The 19758-nt window shown below is 37.7% G+C and overlaps 2 protein-coding genes across 2 annotated transcripts in view; both read left to right on the top strand.

Annotated features, from left to right (window-relative positions):
- CBG03667 overlaps positions 1-1367 on the top strand; it is a gene marked incomplete at both ends in the record, with an annotated part of 10370 nt that extends 9003 nt beyond the window's left edge. Inside the window, one exon of the mRNA XM_002629900.1 lies at positions 1197-1367. Coding sequence (XP_002629946.1) covers positions 1197-1367 — 171 coding nt within the window. The remainder of the gene's footprint in view (positions 1-1196) is intronic.
- Positions 1368-2424: 1057 nt separating this feature from the next.
- The window catches only part of Cbr-athp-2, a gene marked incomplete at both ends in the record, with an annotated part of 18492 nt that continues 1158 nt past the window's right edge, over positions 2425-19758 (top strand). The window contains 14 exons of the mRNA XM_045241794.1: positions 2425-2461; positions 2958-3085; positions 3607-4074; positions 5297-5492; positions 6497-6614; positions 8060-8231; positions 9126-9253; positions 9936-10699; positions 11442-11821; positions 13501-13985; positions 14736-15279; positions 15894-16562; positions 16956-17184; positions 18205-18778. Of these exons, the coding sequence (XP_045092457.1) occupies positions 2425-2461; positions 2958-3085; positions 3607-4074; positions 5297-5492; positions 6497-6614; positions 8060-8231; positions 9126-9253; positions 9936-10699; positions 11442-11821; positions 13501-13985; positions 14736-15279; positions 15894-16562; positions 16956-17184; positions 18205-18778 (4892 nt within the window). The remainder of the gene's footprint in view (positions 2462-2957; positions 3086-3606; positions 4075-5296; positions 5493-6496; positions 6615-8059; positions 8232-9125; positions 9254-9935; positions 10700-11441; positions 11822-13500; positions 13986-14735; positions 15280-15893; positions 16563-16955; positions 17185-18204; positions 18779-19758) is intronic.

The following is a 19758-nucleotide window of genomic DNA, read 5'->3' as shown; positions in this document are numbered from 1 at the left end:
CTTAGGCCATTTATTTTCGGGTTTCTAGGCCATAGATAGGAAATCTAGGCTATCAACTTCTGGGTTTTTAGGCCATAAAAGGAATCCTAGGTCAGCAATTTGTGGGTTCGTAGGCCATGTAAGGAATTTTAGACCACTGATTTTTGTAACGCGGCATTAAATGGATTTTTACTGGAAAAAATGATGGTTTTGAAATGTAAACCAATTTAAAAATCCAATTTCCAACTGGAAAAGACTCAAATGTCGAAAAATCGGATTTTGGACCCAAAAAACCCGAAAAAATGCATTTTTTGTCCAAAAAAATCAACTAAAATTCAATTTTTTCGACCTGAAAAAAAAATTATATTCAAAAAAATCCGATTTTCGACTCGAAAAAACCCACTTTTGCCTCGAATTATGATTTTTTTGAGTAGAAATCGACTTAAAAGTCGCAGAAAATCCAGATTTTCGACCTAAAAATTCAAATTCCCCGCCAAAAAAATTAGGAAAAATCCGATTTTTGACCCAAAAACCCCCTAAAATCTCGAAAAATATCGGAATTTCTGGCCAAAATTACTCACATTCTTGAGAAAAAATTCGAAACATTTTAAATTTCTGGCCAGAAAATCCAACTGAAATTCTTGAAAAAAATTATTTTTGGGTAAAAACCAAAATTTTTGACACCAAAAAGCTCAAATGTAAAAAATGGATTTGAAACTCGAAATTTTGTGAAAAATCAAATTTTTGAGTCATTTTTTTACTCGAATAATGATCATTTTGAGTAAAAGTCGGCTCAAAAATCGCAGAAAATGCAAATTTTCGACTCGAAAAAACCCAAATTTCCCGAAAAAAAATGTCGGAAAATCGGATTTTTGACCCGAAAACCCCCCAAAAAGTTCGAAAAATTTCGGAATTTTCGGCCAAAAACTCTGGAAATTTTTGATTTTTGACCCGACAAAATCCCCCCAAAAAAACTCGAAAGATATCGGAATTTCTGGCCAAAAGTCAATTAAAATTCTTTGAAATTTTCAGAAAATTAGCTTTTTGTGACACAAAAAAATCGAGCAAATTTTTCAAATTTCCCGCCGAAAAGACGAATTTTAAGCGATTTTTTTTGAAAATCCATAGAAAATCCGATTTTTAAGTGGAAAAAATTCAAATTTCCCGCCAAAAAAAAAAACCAACAAATCCAATTTTTGACACATTTTTCTCTTCAGGGAATGAACGAAGAAGACGTCGATCGACATCTGGATGAGATGAAGAATCGACGAGTGACGAGTTCTAAACGAAAATTGGAAAAGATCAGAGGACAGCTGGATCGTCGGCGAAACGAAAATGAGAGAAATCAGAAGAAAGGAGCAGCGAAAAAGCCGAAAATTGAAGCTTAAATTCTGATTTTGTTCAATTTTTAGGTGGAAATTTCGAGAAAATGGCGAACTTTGAGCCGAAAACTGATCAAAAATTCAAAATTTTCATGAAATTTTGGCTGGAAATGACTAAAAATTGGCCACGCCCACATTTTTCCCAGGAGTCGATTATTGTTCCCCCGAGAGGACTCCACTAGTTTTTATTGAATTTCTCCTGTTTTATGTTTTTCAAAAAATCCCATTTTCTTCTGGATTTTTTGATCCATTTTTTGCCAATTTATCTCCATTTTTATCTAATTTTCTTCCAAATTTTTCGATTGATTTTCTGCCGATTTTCCATTCAATTCAGACTATTTTCAGTCATTTTTGGTCCATTTTTTGCCAATTTTTGAAAATTTCTGGAACGATCAGAAGTTTTTAGCTAAAAAGTTGTTTTTTTTTCATTCATTTCTCGCCAATTTTGGTCTTGAAATTTCTAGAAAAATCTAATTTTTTCACCTCAAAAATCTCCAATTTTCGCTCTAATTTTCTTCCAGAAAATTGATTTTTCGATTGATTTTTTGCCAATTTTCCATTCAATTTAGGCTATTTTTGCCAATTTCTGACCTCAGATATCTAGTTTTTATTGATTTTCTCATGATTTTTTTTTTCAAAAAGTCCCTTTTTTCTTTTGGAAATTTCCAGAAAAAACCTTAATTTTGGTCCGTTTTTGTCCATTTTTTTGCCAATTTATCTCCTTTTTTCACCTCAAAAATTGCTATTTTTGCTCTAATTTTCTTCCTAAAACCTAATTTGGGGTATTTTCAGTCATTTTTGGTCCATTTTTTGCCAATTTTTCACCTCGAAAATCCCGTTTTTGCCCTTTAAAACCCCCAATTTTCATTTAATTGTTAGGTGTCTTGTTGTTGTTGTTGCTCGCAATTTTTGTTGATTTTTGATTTTTACCCCGAAAAATATGCAATTTTTCATTCAAATTTTCATTTTCTCTCTTTTTTCAATTTTTCGGTTTTCAACCAATTTCGATTTTATTTGAAAGTTCTCATCCAATTTCCAGTGAATTCACACTTGCAGTTTTGTAATGTACTACAGTCCAGCAGACGACGACGGAGGAGGAGGCGATAATTATCATCATCGCCATCATCATTACGAAGACGTCAAGCCAAGAGATTTGAAAATGTAAGTGGTTTTTTGGCTGAAAAATAGCGGAAATTTTCGGCTTAGCAACTAGAAAATTGAGCAAAAAAGAACTGAAAATTCTGAATTTTCAGTCAAAAAATCGCTTTAATAAAGTAAAAATCGAAAAATACGCTTGAAATTTTTTGAAATTTCAAAAATCGGAAGAAAAGCTGAAAATTCTGAAAATTGGGAAAAAATGAGCGGAAAATTCTGAGAATGAGGCTGATTTTCAGACAATTTTCTAGCCAAAATTGGTTGATTTTCGTTCAAAAAATCGTTTTTTTTGTTGCATTTTTAAAGGTCTGAGTTTTAGAAATTCGAAGATTTTATAATTCCTGAAAGTTCCGGGACGCTTCAGAACTCGACGTTTCGGAACCACGACGTTTCAGAACCCGACGTTTCAGAACCACGACGTTTCAGAACCCGATGTTTCAGAACTCGACATTTCAGAACCCGACGTTTCAGAACCACGACGTTTCAGAACCCGATGTTTCAGAACTCGACATTTCAGAACCCGACGTTTCAGAACCCGACGTTTCAGAATTTTTCTGCATTCTTGTATAGTGGTTTTCTGCACACCAAATGAGCATTGCTCATTTTAATTTTGTGCTTTTCTGCTTTTTCATTCGTTCTCATCTACCGTACTCCAAATAGGTTCACACTCGGAAACTCTCGAAAAATCGAAAAAATTGAATTTTTCAAAAACGGTGTCATTACTAAAAGTATGCAAAAATGAGACTGATATTAGCCGGAAAAATTTTGCGTACTTCTAGACATCGTTTGTGAAAATTTTAATTTTTTTCGATTTTTGGAGAGATTTCGAGTGTGAACGTATCACTATTAGGAGTACGGTAGATGAGAATGAATAAAAAAGCAGAAAAACACAAAATTGAAATGAGCAATGCTCATTTGGTGTGCAAAAACCACTATACAAAAATGCAGAAAAGTTCTGAACGGCCGGGTTCTGAAGCGTCATGGTTCCGAAGCGTCATGGTTCCGAAACGTCGTGTTCTGAAACGTCGGGTTCTGAAACGTCGGATTCTGAAGCATCGGGTTCCGAAACGTCGTGGCTCCGAAACGTCAGGTTCCGAAACGTCGCGTTCTGAAACGTCCCGGAGCCAAAAATGCGTATTCCAGGATCCCGCGAACCTATCCAGGCACTCGTTTCCAAGACGAAATGATCGAGCCAACATTCAACTTGCGTCTAATCGAAGCGGTCCGTCATTCTCGATGCCTTTTCGACAACACGGATCGTCAGTACCGTAATACGGAATACAAGAATCGTGTGTGGTCTCGTCTTGTCTCGGTACTCAATTTCGACGGTGATCCGAGAATGTTGTCGGCTCGATGGAAGCAGCTGAGAGATAAATATGGAAAAGAGAAGAGAAAACAAAAGTATGGACCGGAAAAATCGTCGTGGCAGTATTTCAAGCACTTGCACTTTTTGGACCCACATATGACGGATCGAGCCGAAGTGTCACCGTCGAGAAAGGAGGCCGATGGGGTTCAGGAGAGAATTACTGATCCGAATTTCGCCAAGTCTCTCATTCAGGTTGGTTTTCGAATTTTTCAAGATTTCGAAGTTTTGAAGATTCTGAGAATTTTGAGCTGAGCAATCATCATGAATTCTAGGTGGTTTTAGGTCAAAATTGGGCTTTTTTTTCTTGGAAATTTCGCAACCGTGACGTTTGAGAACCGGTCATGTTGCAACCAGGATCGATCACCTCGTGTTTGAGAATAGTTACGAAATTACCGGTTCAATAACGTCTAGATCTAGACAGTTTTCAAGGCTCCGAGACTTTTCGCAACCGTGACGTTTTAGAACCTGTAATGTCCCAATTGACTGCTTCGCCACAGATTTGGAACCGCGGTTGAGAATAGTTGTGGAATGACTGGTTCTAAACCGTCTTGTTGCGAAATGAGCGGTTCTAGAACTTCCCTTTCCCTAGCTGGACGTTTCGAAGCCGGATTTTTCAAAGCCGTTGGCTGCGAAATGACCGCGTTTCTAATACGTCACGGTTACGAAACGGTCAGTTTTCAAATGTCCGGTTCTGCCATTTCGCAACCGGACGTCCCACAACTGACTATTTTGAACAGTTGCGAAATGACCAGTTTTAAAATGTCTGGTTACGAAATGATAAGTTCTGAAAAGTCTCGGTTCCAAAATGACCGGTTCTGACATGTCTAGTTGCGACATGACAAGTTACAAAACGTTGCGGTTGCGAAATGATCGGTTCTAAAAAGTCTGGTTGCGAAACGGTTAGTTGCGAAATGAGTGGTTCTAGAAAATTCCACTGCCGGATATTTGAAAGCTTCACATTTCAGAATCTGTCATTTCGCAACGGACTGTTTCGCAACCAATTGATAATGGTTGCGAAATGACCGGTTCTAAAAGTTTTGGTTGCGAAATGGTCATTTTCGAAAAGACCGGTTCTAAAACTTCTGGTTGCGAAACGACATTGCCGGACATTTCAGAACTCTAACGTTTTGAAACCACACCCTTGAGTTGCGAAATGGGCAGTGCTGAAACGGCCGGTTCCGATACTTTCCGGTGACAGAAAAACTTGAGATTGCTAATCTATAGTAATCTTGAAATTTTTAAAAGTTTCAAATTTTAAATTGACCGTTTCTGTGATTGCTCAGCTCAACATTTAGGTTAAAAATTCAGAATTTTTGATTTTTTTTTGAATTTTTGGATTTTCTGATCTCACGAATCTTCCGAATATCTGAAATTTTCGATTTTCCATATTATCTAATCTCCTAATTTCTTCCAGGAAGTCCAAAGTCATCCGTGTCTCTACGACGCCCGTGATCCCAAATACCGTCATGGTGACTGCCGAAATCAGGCGTGGAATTTGATTATCGAGAAGCTCAACTATCCGGGAAACGTGAATTCGATCTACAAACAATGGAAGAAGCATCGAGATCGCTATGTGAGAGAGAAGAGACGACTGAGAACTATTACGGTAGGTTTGGAGCCATTTTTGGGCTTTCAGGTGTCAAAAATGACTGATTTTTGGGCATTTTTTGATCCCCGAAAAATGCAAAAATTGAAATTTGGAGCCATTTTTTTGGTGTTTTTTAGCCTGAAAATGACTAATTTTTGACCAAAATTTTTGCCTCAAAAGAAATGAAGAATTCAGAAATTATTTTAATTTGGCGCTTTTCAGGACCAGTTTCAGGCTTTTTCGTGTCAAAAATGACCAATTTTGGAACAATTTTTCATCCAAAACCGCCAGAAGCATACTTTTAACGGGTCGGGCCGGGCTTTTTTCCGAATTCCGGAGGCCCGGCCCGGCGGGCCTGTCATTACACAAGTTTTGAAAATTTCAAAAAACACATAAGAGGGGACCCTTATGTGATTTTTTTCGATCAAAAAATTTTTTCGAGTTTTTTTTTAATTTTTTGATCAAACAGACAAACAATCCAAAAAGCACAAAAAATGAAGAATATTGTATTGAGAGCTCGAAATGTGGCTCAAAAGGACAAAATTTTTGCTACCGGGCCTTCCGGGCCGGGCCCGGGCCTTGAAATTGTCCTCAGGCCCGGAATTTTACAAGTATCGCCAAAAGCTTTTGTCTGAAATGTCTGAAAATTCCAGTTCTATGATTTTAAAGTTTTTTTTCAGGGATTGGATTCGATGGTGCCTCCAGAAATCTCAACGTGGGAAATGTACGAGGATATGTCGTGGATAGACCATCATCTCGATGAACGTAAGCTTGAAAATTCTGGAAATCTGAGAATCCAGGAGTCTTAGAATCTGAAAATTCCAGAATCTCAGAATCTGGGTGTTTGGAAATCCACGAATCCAAGAATCCAGGTTTCTAGGAATCCAGATATCCAGAAATTTCGGGAATCCGAAAACCTCAGAATCCAGAATCTGAATTTCTGAACATTCAGGATTCTGAGAATCCATGAGCCTAGGAGTCTAAAAATCCAAAAAATCTGGAAATCTAAAAATCCTCATTTTCCAGAACAAATGTCCCGATGTGCACGCAGTCTGAAAAGACAGGGTCCTGGCGGATCGAACGACGTCAATCCAGATGACGGAGTGCTTTCAGAATACGATGCCGAGTTTGAACCGGAGGATGAGTGAGTTTTCAGGGGGGAAAGGCAAAAAATGGCTGAAAATCGAAAAAATTGAAATTCTGAGATTCTGAATTTCTGATGTTATGAGATTTTGAGATTCTGAGATTCCGAAATTCCTGAGGTCTAGAAGTTTTCAGATTTTCAATTTCTGAAATTCTGAAATCGTAAGATTTGGAGATTGCTTGATTCGGAACTTCTGAAAGTCTGGGAATCTGAAATTCCAAGATTCTAAGATTCCGAAATCATGAGATTTTGAAAGATTTAAGATTCTAAAATTCCACATTCCCATGTTCCAGATTCTGGAATTTCCAGATTATCAGATTCTGAAATTTTAAGATTCTAAGATTTTGTCGTTTTGAGGTTCTGTAAAAAAAAAAGCGATCCCCGAATTCCAGATTCTGGAATTTTGGGACTTTGGCATAAATATTCTGAAATTCATGGATATTCTGAAATTCTGAGCTTCTGAAGTTCTGAGATTCTGAAAATCTCATATTCTGGAATCATTCGATTCTGAAATTCTCAGATTTTTGAAGTTGGCAATTCTAAGATTCTGAAATTCTAAGATTCTGAAATTCTAAGATTCTGAAATTCTAAGATTCTGAGATTATGGAAATCTGATATCCTGGAATCATGAGATTCTGAAATTCTCAGATTTTTGAAGTTGGCAATTCTGAGAGTCAGGAATTCTAAAATTCTGAGATTCTGATATTCTGAAATTCTGGGATTTTGAGATTCTGAAATCCGGAGATTCTGAGATTCTGAAATCCTAAGATTCTGAGATTCTCCAAAATCAAGATTTCCCATATCCTAAGATTCTGAAATTCTGAGATTCTGGAATTCTGAATTTCTGGAAGTTTGAGGTTTCCCGAACCAATGTTCTGAAAAATCCGAGATTCCTAAATTTCAAGATTCTGGAATTTCGAACTGCTCAATTTACCGTTTAGAAAAGTTTCAAATTGGCTTTATTTGGTTACTATTTGATCCATACTTGTAACGGGCCATGCCGGGCTTTTTCCGGAATTTCGGAAGCCCGGCCCGGCGGGCCCGTCATTTCACTAGTTTCGAAATTTTCAAAAAACACTTAAGGGGGACCCTTATGTGATTTTTTTCGACCAAAAAATTTTTTTTCGAGTTTTTCGATCTTTTTTGATCAGACAGACAAACAATCCGAAATACGAAAAAAAAATGGAAAAAATTATATTGAGAGCTCAAAATTTGGCTCAAAAATACAGAATTTTTGACACCGGGCCGGGCCCGGGCCTTGAAAATTTCCTCAGGCCCGGCCCAGGCCCGGGCTTTGGCGGGCCGGCCCGGAATTTTACAAGTATGATTTGATCCAATTTTTATGATTTTTAGCGTTTTTATGCCTGTTCAAGATTCTCCGAAATTCTAGATTTTCAAGTTTTTAAGCTCCTAAAAATCCCTCTAATCTTCCTTATTTTTTGCAGCCTAACCCTGAACAGCTACATGATGATTCCCGAGAAACGAGCACCGAATAGTAATGTCTATCTGGACGGTGACTCTGCGTTCTCCGCATCGATCGTCTCGGATCTACGAACACTTCCAGAGCACACACGAATGTTGGCAAAAAATCAAATTATGGAATTGTTGGAATCGGCGGCAGCACGACATAATCTTCAGCATCCTACTGTTTATATTTGAAAAACACTGAAAATCGTGTTTAAAAGAAAATGCGCTCAATTGATAATTTGGAATTTTCTGAAAGGTTTTTCAGCCAATTTTCTCGGAAAATTTATTAATTATTTTTTAAGCTGGAAAAACGGAAAAATAGCCTGAAACTATTGGAAAATTTCTCTTAATTTTGAAGATTTTGAAATTCTGAGCTGAGCAATCATCATGAAATCTAGCTCATCTCGAATCATGTCAAGACCTTCTTCATCGATTTTTGGCATTTCGAAACCAAGACGTTTCAGAACCGGTCAACTCGACGTTTTGAACAAGGTAATGTTCCAATGGACTACTTTAGAACCGCGATTGAAAATGGTTGCGAAATGACCGGTTCCAAACTGTCTGGTTGCGAAATTGTCAGTTTCAAAATGGCCAGTTTCAAAACGTCCTGGTGTTTTGAATTTCGAAATTTCTGATTTTTTGGAATTTTTAAATTTTGAAAATTCGGAATTTTTGAATTTCAAAAAATCTCAATAGAGCGCACTTTCCCATTTTTCGTTTTTTTTTTTGTAAATTTCAATTTTTCCACTACCTCCCCATCTCGTTCTTTCTTCACACATCAGATTCTCAATTTTTAGATTTTTTCAAAATTTTCAAAATTTTGGAAATTTCTGAAAATGTCATTTTATTATAATATTTAATTATGGATAGTTAAGCATTTTTAAGCAGGTTTTCCTATAAATTCTGTAATTTTTTTTCTATTTCTTCAAATATTATTTTTTCAACTCTAAATTGGTTGTTTTAGCTCTCAAAAACACCCATTTTATATCTATTTTTTTTCGAATTTTTTCTAGATTTTTTGTCTGAAATTCGCCGAATTTTCAGACGTTTTATTCATTTATGCCGTTGCTCAACAAGCAGCCATTCATTCCGAAACCACCGCCAAATGGAATTCCAGCCGACACGAAAACCTATTATTGTCAGCCGACTGGCGAGATCTTTTTGAGTCATGAGTAGGTTTTTGGCTGAAAAAGAATGTGAAAAATTGGATTTTCGTGATTCTTTGGCTGAAAAAAATCTGGAATTTTCAGTTTAGAAAAAAGCTTTTTTGCAATCTTAAGATTTTCAGAAAAACTGGGAATTTTCAAACTTTATGTTTTTTTCCGAAATTTCAGAATTTCAGAGTTTTGAAAAAAAAAGCTGAAAAACATTTTTTGCAATTTTTGAATTCTCAAAAATTTAGATTTTTACATACTTGTGAAATTTCGGCCCGGCCCGGTTCCCGGGCCGGGCCGCCGGGCCGGGCCGGGCCGAGAGAAAATTTTCAGGGCCCGGAATTTTTTTAAAAATTTAACTCGAAAATTTCCAAAAAATCGGAAAAATCTTAAAACTACAGTATTCTGAGAATTCTTCTTTTTTTCACAAATTTCAGAATTTTAAGATTTTGGAATTTTGATTTTTTGGATTTTTCGAAATTTCAAAGTTCTCAGAATACTGTAATCTTAAAATTTTTCCGATTTTTTGAATGTTTGAAGTCGAAAAATTCAACGATTCTGAGATTCTGAGATTCTGGGATTTTAAAATTCTGAAATTCTTAGGTTTTGAGATTCTGAGATTCTTAGATCGTGATTGTCCTAGATTCTATGATACTAAAAGTCTGAAAATCCCAAAAAAATCATTTTTCTCATTTTTCAGAGAATACTTCGCTCGAATGATCCTCCTCAACACCACTGCCTGGTCGTGTGCATTGACTCGAAAATCGAATTTAACCTATTTCGAAGCCCAATCATCAGAAAAAGAGACGGAAAGAGACCTAGGGGATTTCCCGGAATCTCTGGAACTTCCCGTATTCTTCATTGTTCATAAATTAACGAATCGTGGGCGATTCGAAGAGCTCGTCAACGATGTTTATCACATTATGAAGGATCGATACTTCAACAATGAAGAGGTCTCGTATCTGGAGAAATCTCGAAAGACCCTGGCTCGAATCGTGACGTCACACGCTACACAACAGGGGATTACGGATCGTAATGGGCTGGAAATGGAGGAGGCGGAGCCGGGAATCAAGGAGCCAATTGTACAGAATCCGGAGGATTTTCGATATACGGTTGAGATATTGGAAGGCGTTGTTGATGGAGATGCGGATCGGTTTAGGGAGAATGTGACGCATGAGAAGTTGTTTCGCTCCAAAACATTTGGTGCTCGTCAAAAGATTCGTCTCTTCCTGAAGAACACGTGTCACCTTCCGCCGGATTCCGATCGATACACAATTCGAGACGAATATTTGGATAAAGTCGACGGTCTCTGGTGGTCGGATATAATGTCAGGCGCCGAACCGATATGCCCGAAAACGCCGGTGCTGCAAAGAGGACGAATTCCGAATTTGTTGAAATCTGGGCTAGAAGGAGGAGGAGGAGGAGAGAGACGGCAGAAGAGAGAGGATAGGGATCCGGATGCTCGTGAGTCTTTTTAAGCATTTAGAAATTTGAAAATCAATTCAAAATTTGCTGAAAATGACTTTGGGACGTTTCAGAACTGGACTGACCATTTCGCAACTATCCACTTCGCAACTAACTATTTCATAACCGATCGTTTTGGAACTGAGAATTCAGGACATTTAGCAATTAGGAGTTTTTAGAACCAGACATATTAGAACTGGTCATTTCGCAACTAGACGTTCTAGAACCCGACGTCCTAACATTGATTATTTAGCAGCCGGACGTTTCGGAACTGTTGCAAAATGACAGATTCTGAAACGTCACAGTTGCGAATTGGTGGATTGATCATTTGGTAACCGTAACGTTATAGAACTGACCAGCGAGAAACTGAACATACAAAAATGTATTATTTCATAACAGGGCGTTTGAAAACGGTTGCAAAATGACAGGTTCTGAAACGTCCGGCTGCGAAATGGTGGATTGATCATAATCGGACGTTTGAGAACCGTTGCGAAATGACTAGTTCTGGAACGTCCGGTTGCGAAATGGTCATAATTGAAATGCCATGAAAATAGTTCAAATTTCACTTCAAATGATCTAGGTTTAGCCATTTCCGAGGTGATTGCTAAGCTTAAAATCTGAGTTTAAGAGGTTCGACGTTAGTTTTAAATTCAAGAAGTGAGGTTTCTAGATTCATGATTTCCAGATTCTTAATTTCGGAATTTTCGAATTTCTGATCTTCTGATCCTTCAACTTCTTCCAGCACCCCGTCCACGTGGCCGTCCACCAAAGACTCCAGAACAACGAGCACTTCTCCAGACAGAGAAAAAACCAAGAAAACGTTTAGAAGTCTCTTCGCCCCGCCCACTCGACGACTTCGATTTGACGTCTTCTGGAGCACTAACTCTCTCCTGGGTCCCCTCGACGTCGTCAGCTGCGGAAGAGCCAGTAAAAAAGAAAGTTCGCAGATCGAGCACGTCTTCGAAAACGGAGAAAAAGAAGGCGAAAATTCAGGAACAACAGGAGGATTTGACGTTCTATTTCGATGAAGCTCGCCGATTCGGAATCGATTTGACTGGTTTGGAGCAGGAGGATCGATTGCTCAGCCCCAAGAAAATTTCAGAGTTTAAGATGATGGTTAAGGTGAGAGGAACGACACAATTTCAGATTTTTCCGAGCTATTTGGATCCGCAATTTATAGATTGCTCAGTTTTCCGAATGTTCAAATTTTTAGAAAATTCTGAGAGATTTTGGAATTTTCAAATTCTAAGATTCTTGAATTCTATGAATCCGAAATTCCGAATTTCTGAAATTCCGAGATTCCGAGATTCTGAAATTCTGAGATTTAGAGATTCTGAAATCCTGAAATTCTGAGATTCCGAGATTCTGAGATTTTGGAATACCAAGATTCTCAAAATCTGGAAATCCAAAATTCTAATATTCTGAGATTTTGAGATTCCTTCGATTCTGAAATTCCAAAATTATGAAATTCCAAAATGCGTAAATTCTCAGAATTAAAAAAATAAGAGAATTCCGGAACCATAAGACTTGGAGATTCTGGACTTCCCAGATCCTGAGAATCCGGAAATCAGAATTTCTGAAAATTCAAGATTTGCAGATTTCAGAATACTTGAATTCTCGGATTGTAAGAATCCTAGGTTATGAGATTCTGAGATTATAATCTTGAGGAAATTCAGAATTCCGAAATTCTCGGTTTCTAAGATTTTTAAGATTCCGAGATTTGCTGATTTCTAGTTTCTAAAATTTTGGAAATTCGGAAATTTTCTAAATTTTGAGATTCTGAAATTCTCAAATTTTCAAAAATGGAAGATCTGGAATCGTAATATTTTGAGATTCTGAAATTTGGAGATTCTGAGAATCTGAAAATCCAGAATCCAGAAACCCTATCCAGAATTTTCAAATTCGGAGATTTATGGATCCCTAGATTTCGGAATTCCGAGGTTCTAAAGTTCTGAAATTTCGAAATGCTGAAATTCTCAGATTGTAAGATTCCGAAATTCTCAAATTTTCAAAAATGAAAATTCTGAAATCATAAGATTTTGAGATTTTGAAATTCCGAGTATCTGAAACTCTAGATCCGAGATTTGCAGATTCCAAGATTCTAATGTTTTGAGGTTCTGAGATTCTGGAAGAGATTCTGAAATTCCAAAATTCTGAAATTCCAAGCTGCGTAAATTCTCAGACTTAAAAAAAAAGGGAATACATTCTGAGATTTTTAGATTCCTGGATTCTGAAATTCTGAGAATCAGAAACTCCAGAATTTTACCAATATCGGATTCTAAGGATCCTAGATTTTGGAATTCCAGAATTTTCACGTTCCGAAATTCTAGAACTCAGAATGTTCGAAATTCTGAGATTCCGAGTCTCAAAAATGCTGAATCACGGAAATTCGGAAACTCTGAGATTCTGTGAATCTGGAGTTCTGGAGATCCGATATTCGGAGTTTCATAGGAATTTCTGAGATTCTGATATTCTGAAATTCTGAGATTCTGATATTCTGAAATTCTGAAATTCCCAGATCCTGAGAATCCGGAAATCCGAATATTTTTTCTGAAAATTCAAAATTGGCAGATTTCAAAATTCTAGAATCCTGAGATTCTGGAATTCCGGAATCCTGAAAATCCGTAATTCTGGAATCTCGAAAAATCAGAATTCTGAAACTGTCCAATTCTAAAAATCCTAGATTATGGGATTCCAAGATCCTGGGGATTCCGAAATTCTGAGATTCTGGAATTCTGGGATTCCGAGATTATGAAATTTCGAAATTTTAAGATTCTGAAATTTTAAGATTCTATTTCCAGGAGCAAAAAGACGTTGAACGGGAAGCCTTGAAGGAAGAAAAAAAGCGAAAAATCCGGGAAAAAGCAGCGTACAACAAGAAGCGGGATGACCTAATTTGTAACGATCTCAAGCCTCTGCCACGTTTTCCGTCGCTCGAAATTCCGAAATGGATGACGACCGACGAGTTCGCCGATTACCTATTTATCCTTCAATTTTTCACCTCATTCCGAGAGATTCTCCCACTGAAAGAGGTCCGTGGCACCGACGAAATTCAGCTTTCCGATATTATCATTGCCATGAAATGTTTCGATCCCCAAAACTCTCCTTTCGCCGATTTGATGAAGGTCTTGCTGACGATTCGAACGGATATCACTGATGAGGAGGACGGCGATGAGGCGGATTTTCAGAATCGAGAGGAGATTTACTTGATAAATGCGCAGAATTGTGATCCAGTGCATGCGACGCACGGAGACAGTATACGAGAGATTAGTGAGATGCATTTTAGGTAAGCTTTTTTGGCTGAAAAACTAAAAAATTTGAGACAAAATTATGGATTTTGGCTGAAAAATCATGAAATTCCGACCAGAAAAATGCCGTTTTCGATTGTAGAAATCTAAGAAATCTAGATTTTTTCGGTTTCTTTTTTAGAAATTTGCCAAGAAGACGAATTTTCGATCCGAAATTCGAGTTTCCCGCATCTTTTTACCCCTATCTAGATAGTTTTTGAGCGTTTTGTGCATTTTGTCGTAAGGTTCGGTGTTTGGTTTGGTGTTTGCACAAAATCGGCGCTACCGTAACCCGAAAATTCGGAATTGAGAGTTAGAGACGCAGAAAAATGCGTTCCGGTGTAGATTTTTATGAGAAATCTGAATCTGACAATGTTTTTCAGGTTAGAGCATGAGTTGAGAACCTTAAAAATGAAATTTGTCAAAATCTTCTTTATCTGAAAGTTTCAGGCATTTTTCAATACAAAATCCAAGTTTTCCGCATCTTTTTACCCCTATCTAGGCGGTTTTTTGAAGGTTTTGAGCGTTTTGTGCATTTTGTTTTAAGGTTCGGTGTTTGCACAGAATCGGCGCTACCGTTACCTGAACACTCAATATTGAGAGTTAGAGACGCAGGAAAATGCGTTTCGGTGTATATTTTGATGAGAAATCTGAATCTGGCACGTTTCTGGCAATGTTTCAGTTTAGAGCAAGTTCAAAAGTTGAAAACCCTAAAAACGAATTTCCCCGAAAAAAGTGCTTTTTTCCAGAATCCGAAAAATCCACGGAAAATCGGTCCGTCACTTGCCAGTGGATTGGATGACACTAACCGAAGTGCTCCGATTGATATTGCTCACTTCTGGCTACTACACAGGCGTCTCCACCCATCGTCACCGTCTCTATCAACGTGGCAACTTCCGTGGCTACGAGGATCCGGCATTTGAATTGAGACATTCTCGTCCGGACATCATGGAAAAGCTTCGAACACAAACCGTTTTCGATTTGGAACCGTCTGAACGGCTGGAAATTATGAAGACGTTGATTTATCAATTGCTCACATACTCAAAATTCAGAAGCCATATGGAAAAGCAACAAATCGAGCTAGCGGAGCTCAAAAAAGAGCAAAAACGATTGAAGGCGTGGGATTTGGCGCAAGAGGCAGAGGCGAATGCGTCACGTCTTCTGTTGGAAGTCACCACCACGTCATCGGAGACGGATTCTGGAGCGACGATGTCGCCGGTTGTGAAGAAGTTTAAGGGGCACTTGAAGGCGTTCATCGATGGACGACGATTTGATAAGGAGGAGATGGATGGGGTAAGGAGATTTGGGGAGAAGATGAGCAGTTTAAGAAAATCTAAAAATCTAGAATTTCAGAAGAAACTAGACTTTTTTCCAAAAAATTTGAGGATCTGAAAATCCGAAAATCGAGAAATTCGGAAATTTGAAAAGCTCAGAAATTTTGAAAATCACATTTTTTTAATTCAAAAAAGCCAGAATTTTCCGAAATTTTAAATATTGGAAAGTCTGAAAATTAGCGAAATTTGGTGAGCAATTTTTACACCTAAAACTCTGAAAACAAAAAACTTAAAATCAAAAAATTTTCAAAAATCAAGAACCTGAAAAATTCGGATCCTCAAATTTCGGGATTTCCGATTTTTCGATTTCAAGAATTTCAGAATTTTGGATTTTCAGATTTTCTACAGTTTTCAAATTTTCGATTTTTGAAATTTTTGAGAGTTTAAATTTCCCAAAAAATCTTAATTTTTGGAATTTCAGATTTTTCAATTTTCATCTGCAATGCAGATTTTTTGAGAAAAATTTGAAAATCCTTGTTTCTGAAAATGTGAAAATCTAGAAAAATCTATTTCGAATTGGTTTTCATTCCAAAACTTTTAGATTTCTGAAACTCCTATCGTTCTTATTTTCAGATTCTGCTCGACGCTGTTCCCTACACCAACCTCACCCTAGACGAGATAGTGACCGCCCGTGATCTCCAGAAGTCGGAATTCAAGCTTCTAATGGATTCTCTAACCTCCAAACTGTTCTCAACCTACTGCAAAGTTTCCGACATACGTCTAGGCTCCGACAGAGCCTATCGTCGTTATCTGGTCCTAGAAAACCTCTCAGCGATTCTTGTGGAAACCCCAACGTCTTCTGAATTACGTGTCGAGTGTGACGAAGCATCGAAAATCGACGATCCTCAAAATTTCGAAAATTCTGAGGATTCTGAAGTGTTCCTATGCTCTGGCGACGTGGAAACCTGTGAAATTCATGGATCCCGACGCGCCCATAACTTCTGTTATATCAAGAATCGTGAGCAATTCGAACGTCTTCTGAAGTCGCTGAATCCACGTGGAAATCGAGAGAACGAGTTGCTCGACGAGCTTCTGGAGTATCGTTCAGAGCTTCTGAAAATGCTAGAAGACTCGGAAGCGATGGAAGCCGATGGGACGTGGAATGAGATGTTAATGACGGATGAGACGGATCCAGCGGACACTTACAACATAGATTGGGACACTGAAATTCGGGATTTGTTGCTGGATTTCGAGGAAAAGCTAGATCAAGGACAAATGGGATCCATTGAGAAGGTTTTTGAGGTGAGAATGACCTGAAAATCGATTTTTCGAAGGTTTTAGACATTTTTCGATACAAAATTCGAGTTTCCCACATCTTTTTACCCCTATCCAGATAGTTTTTGAGCGTATTGTGCATTTTGTCGTGAGGTTCGGTGTTAGGTTTGGTGTTTGCACCGGATCGGCGCTACCGTAAACCAAGAGCTCAAATTAAGAGCTAGAGACGCAGGAAATGCATTCTGGTGTAGATTTTGATGAGAAATCTAAACCTGACATTAGTTTTTGATTCTGAGCAAGTTAAAAACCTAAAAATTTTTCGAATCAGAAAATTCAAAAAAATTTGTTTTTTTTTGCTGAAAATCACTTTATAGTTAGATCTTTAAAATTCTGATTTTTTAAATATATATATTTTTTCAGGTGAATCGTTGGGAATGGCGACAGCAATTCAAGGATTCTGGAGACGTCACGGAGCTTCTGAAGGTGTCGGAGAAGAATATTCAGATGCTCAACGGCTTGGATTTGGACTTGACGACGTCTGAGGAGATGTCGGACTCCAAAATGTTGGCCATCGGATTCTTTTCGATTATTCGAAGTATTCAGATGAAATTCATCAAGCCACCGTACTTGAGCCCGAATAAGGATGAGCGTGAATGATTTCTCTTTTTTTTTGGGATTTTCAGAAATTTGGATTTCAGATTTTTAAAAAAATTTTAGAAATTCGAAAATTCATGAATCGATAATTCCAGAATTTAGATTTTCAAATTTCTCCTTTTTTGGAAGTTTTTTTTTTATGGAATTCTGAAAATTCTAGATTGTCAAATTTCCAGTTTACTGAAATTTGTAACTTTCTGTAATTTCGAAATTTCCGAATTCTCAATTTTTTATTCCCGAATTTTGAAATACGTAATTTTTCGGAAATTCCACAAAAATTCTGAATTTTCGATTTTCAGAATTTTCGAATCTCGGGCTTTTCCAAATTTTTTACTTTTTCAACTTCTTAGTTTTTCAAATTTTCGATTTTTTGAAACTTTGAATATTGAAAATGTTGAGTTTATGAATTTCCTGAAAAATCTTAATTTTTGATTTTCCGATTCACAAAATTTCTAACTTTTGAATTTTTGATCTCCAACACTTTTGAAGTTTCTCGCTTTTTTGGAATTTTGAATTTCTGAGATTCCAGAATACCGTAAAACCTGTATTAGAAGGGTCCCTTTAATAGAAGGGCCCCTCTAATGGAAGGGCGCTGCGAGCGAAGCTCGGAAAATAGAATGCCCCCCTGTAATAGAAGGGCCCTCTGTGAAAAAGGACGCCCCTTCTCAAAATGTGTTTTGAAATCAGAAAATTTCCGTACTTTATCAGTGAAAAATAACTCCAAAATCTATGCGAAATTTCGGAAAAAAAACTGGACGGAAAAATAGAAGGGCCCCTGTAATAGAAGGGCCCTCCGGAGGTACCTTGGAACAATAGAAGGGCCGGCCCATCTAATACAGGTTTTACGGTATCTAGAATTCTGAACTTTTAATTTTCTCAAATTCTAAAACTATGATTTTTCAAAATTTTGATTTAGCTGAGTTTCCGAATCTCAAAAACGCCAAAATTCTGATAATCGGAATTTCCGTTTTCCCTGATCTTCACTCCCCCAGTTCTAAAATCTCTATATTTCCAGACGGTCGTCTCAAACCCTCCGAACTCTTCATCCGTTGGCAAAAAGCTCTCCTGCAATGCGAATCGCACTCCGCTCTCTCCCTCTTCATAACCACATTCGAATCCTCAATCAAATGGGACAAATCACGTCTTCAAGGGAAATGTAAGAGTTGTCGAAAGAAGGCGTCGGCTCATGATTTGATTCTATGCTCCGAGTGTGATTCTTGTTATCATTTGAAGTGTGCCAAGCTGAAAGAGGCTCCATCGGATTGGAAGTGTACTCCATGTAGAGCTCAACAACGGAAATTGGAGAACGAGGCGAAACGAGAGGCGGCGGCTAAAGAACAGCATCTGGAGATTCCCTCCAACGACGTCTCATTGATGAGCATTCAGGATGAGCAATCATCGTCGGAAGACCCCCATTCAAGCAGTCAGAATACCATACGAACTGCCAGCGGACGGGCTGTCAAAAAAGTACAGTATCAGGAGGTGCATGAAGGGATCAAGGTTTTTGGAAGTCCCAAAACGACAAGCCGGAAATCGATAAATGGAAGTGCATCGATGGATAGACCGCATAGGAATGTTCCTATGAAAATGTGAGTGGCTTTTTTGGTTTTCCATTTCATTTTGAAATGGTGGTCTAACTTTTGCAAGTTTGGTTTCCTAGGCCACCACTTCAAAATGGCCTAAAAATAGCCTGACATGACCCTGGTGTGTTCTCTAGGTCATTCTGAAGTGGTGGCCTAACTTTTGCCTACTGAGTTTTCTAGGCCACCAACTGTTTTGGCCTAAAAATGACCTAGAATTCATTCGTTGTAATTTCTAGGGCATTTTGAAGCGGTGGTCTAACTTTCGCAAGTTTGGTTTTCTAGACCACCACTTCAAAATGACCTAAAAATAGCCGACATGCAGCTGGTGTAGTTTCTAGGTCATTTTGAAGGGGTGGCCGAACTTTTGCCAACTGAGTATTCTAGGCCACCACCTGTTTTGGCCTAAAAATAGCCTGACATGACCCTGGTGTGTTGTCTAGGTCATTTTGAAGCGGTGGCCTAACTTTTGCCAACTGAGTATTCTAGACCACCAACTGTTTTGGCCTAAAAATAGCCTGACATGACCATTATTTTGAAGTGGTGGCCTAGAAAATCAAATTCGCCATAACACGTTCTCCCACAGAACAATTCCGAACTGCAAATTAATTTTTGATCTACAGAAAAAAAGTTTGGCGCGATCACAATTGCAGGTCTAAAACCATAATTTCAGAATTTTTTATCTGATTTTGTGGAGTTCCAATATGATTCAAATGATTCTTAAAAAATAATTAGTGGTTATAGATTCATGTATGGTCGTTTTCCGGAAGAAAACATGCCAAAAATGGTCATTTTTGAAAGTTTTTTACAGAAAAAATCTATCTCCTCTTTCAGTTTTTGACATTTCTAGGAGTTCGATAGCTCAAAAAAACCGCAATTATTTTCTCTACATTTTCTATGAATGAATTTTGAATTTGTCTGATAAAACGTTTTTTATAATCAAAAAACAACGCAAAAATGCGATTTTGTGCAATTTCATGAGGTTTTTG

Source organism: Caenorhabditis briggsae (genome assembly GCF_000004555.2).
Source record: "Caenorhabditis briggsae complete genome, chrII, whole genome shotgun sequence".
In the NCBI taxonomy this organism is placed as follows: Eukaryota; Metazoa; Nematoda; class Chromadorea; order Rhabditida; family Rhabditidae; genus Caenorhabditis; species Caenorhabditis briggsae.
This window is presented reverse-complemented; position numbering and strand designations above follow the sequence as displayed.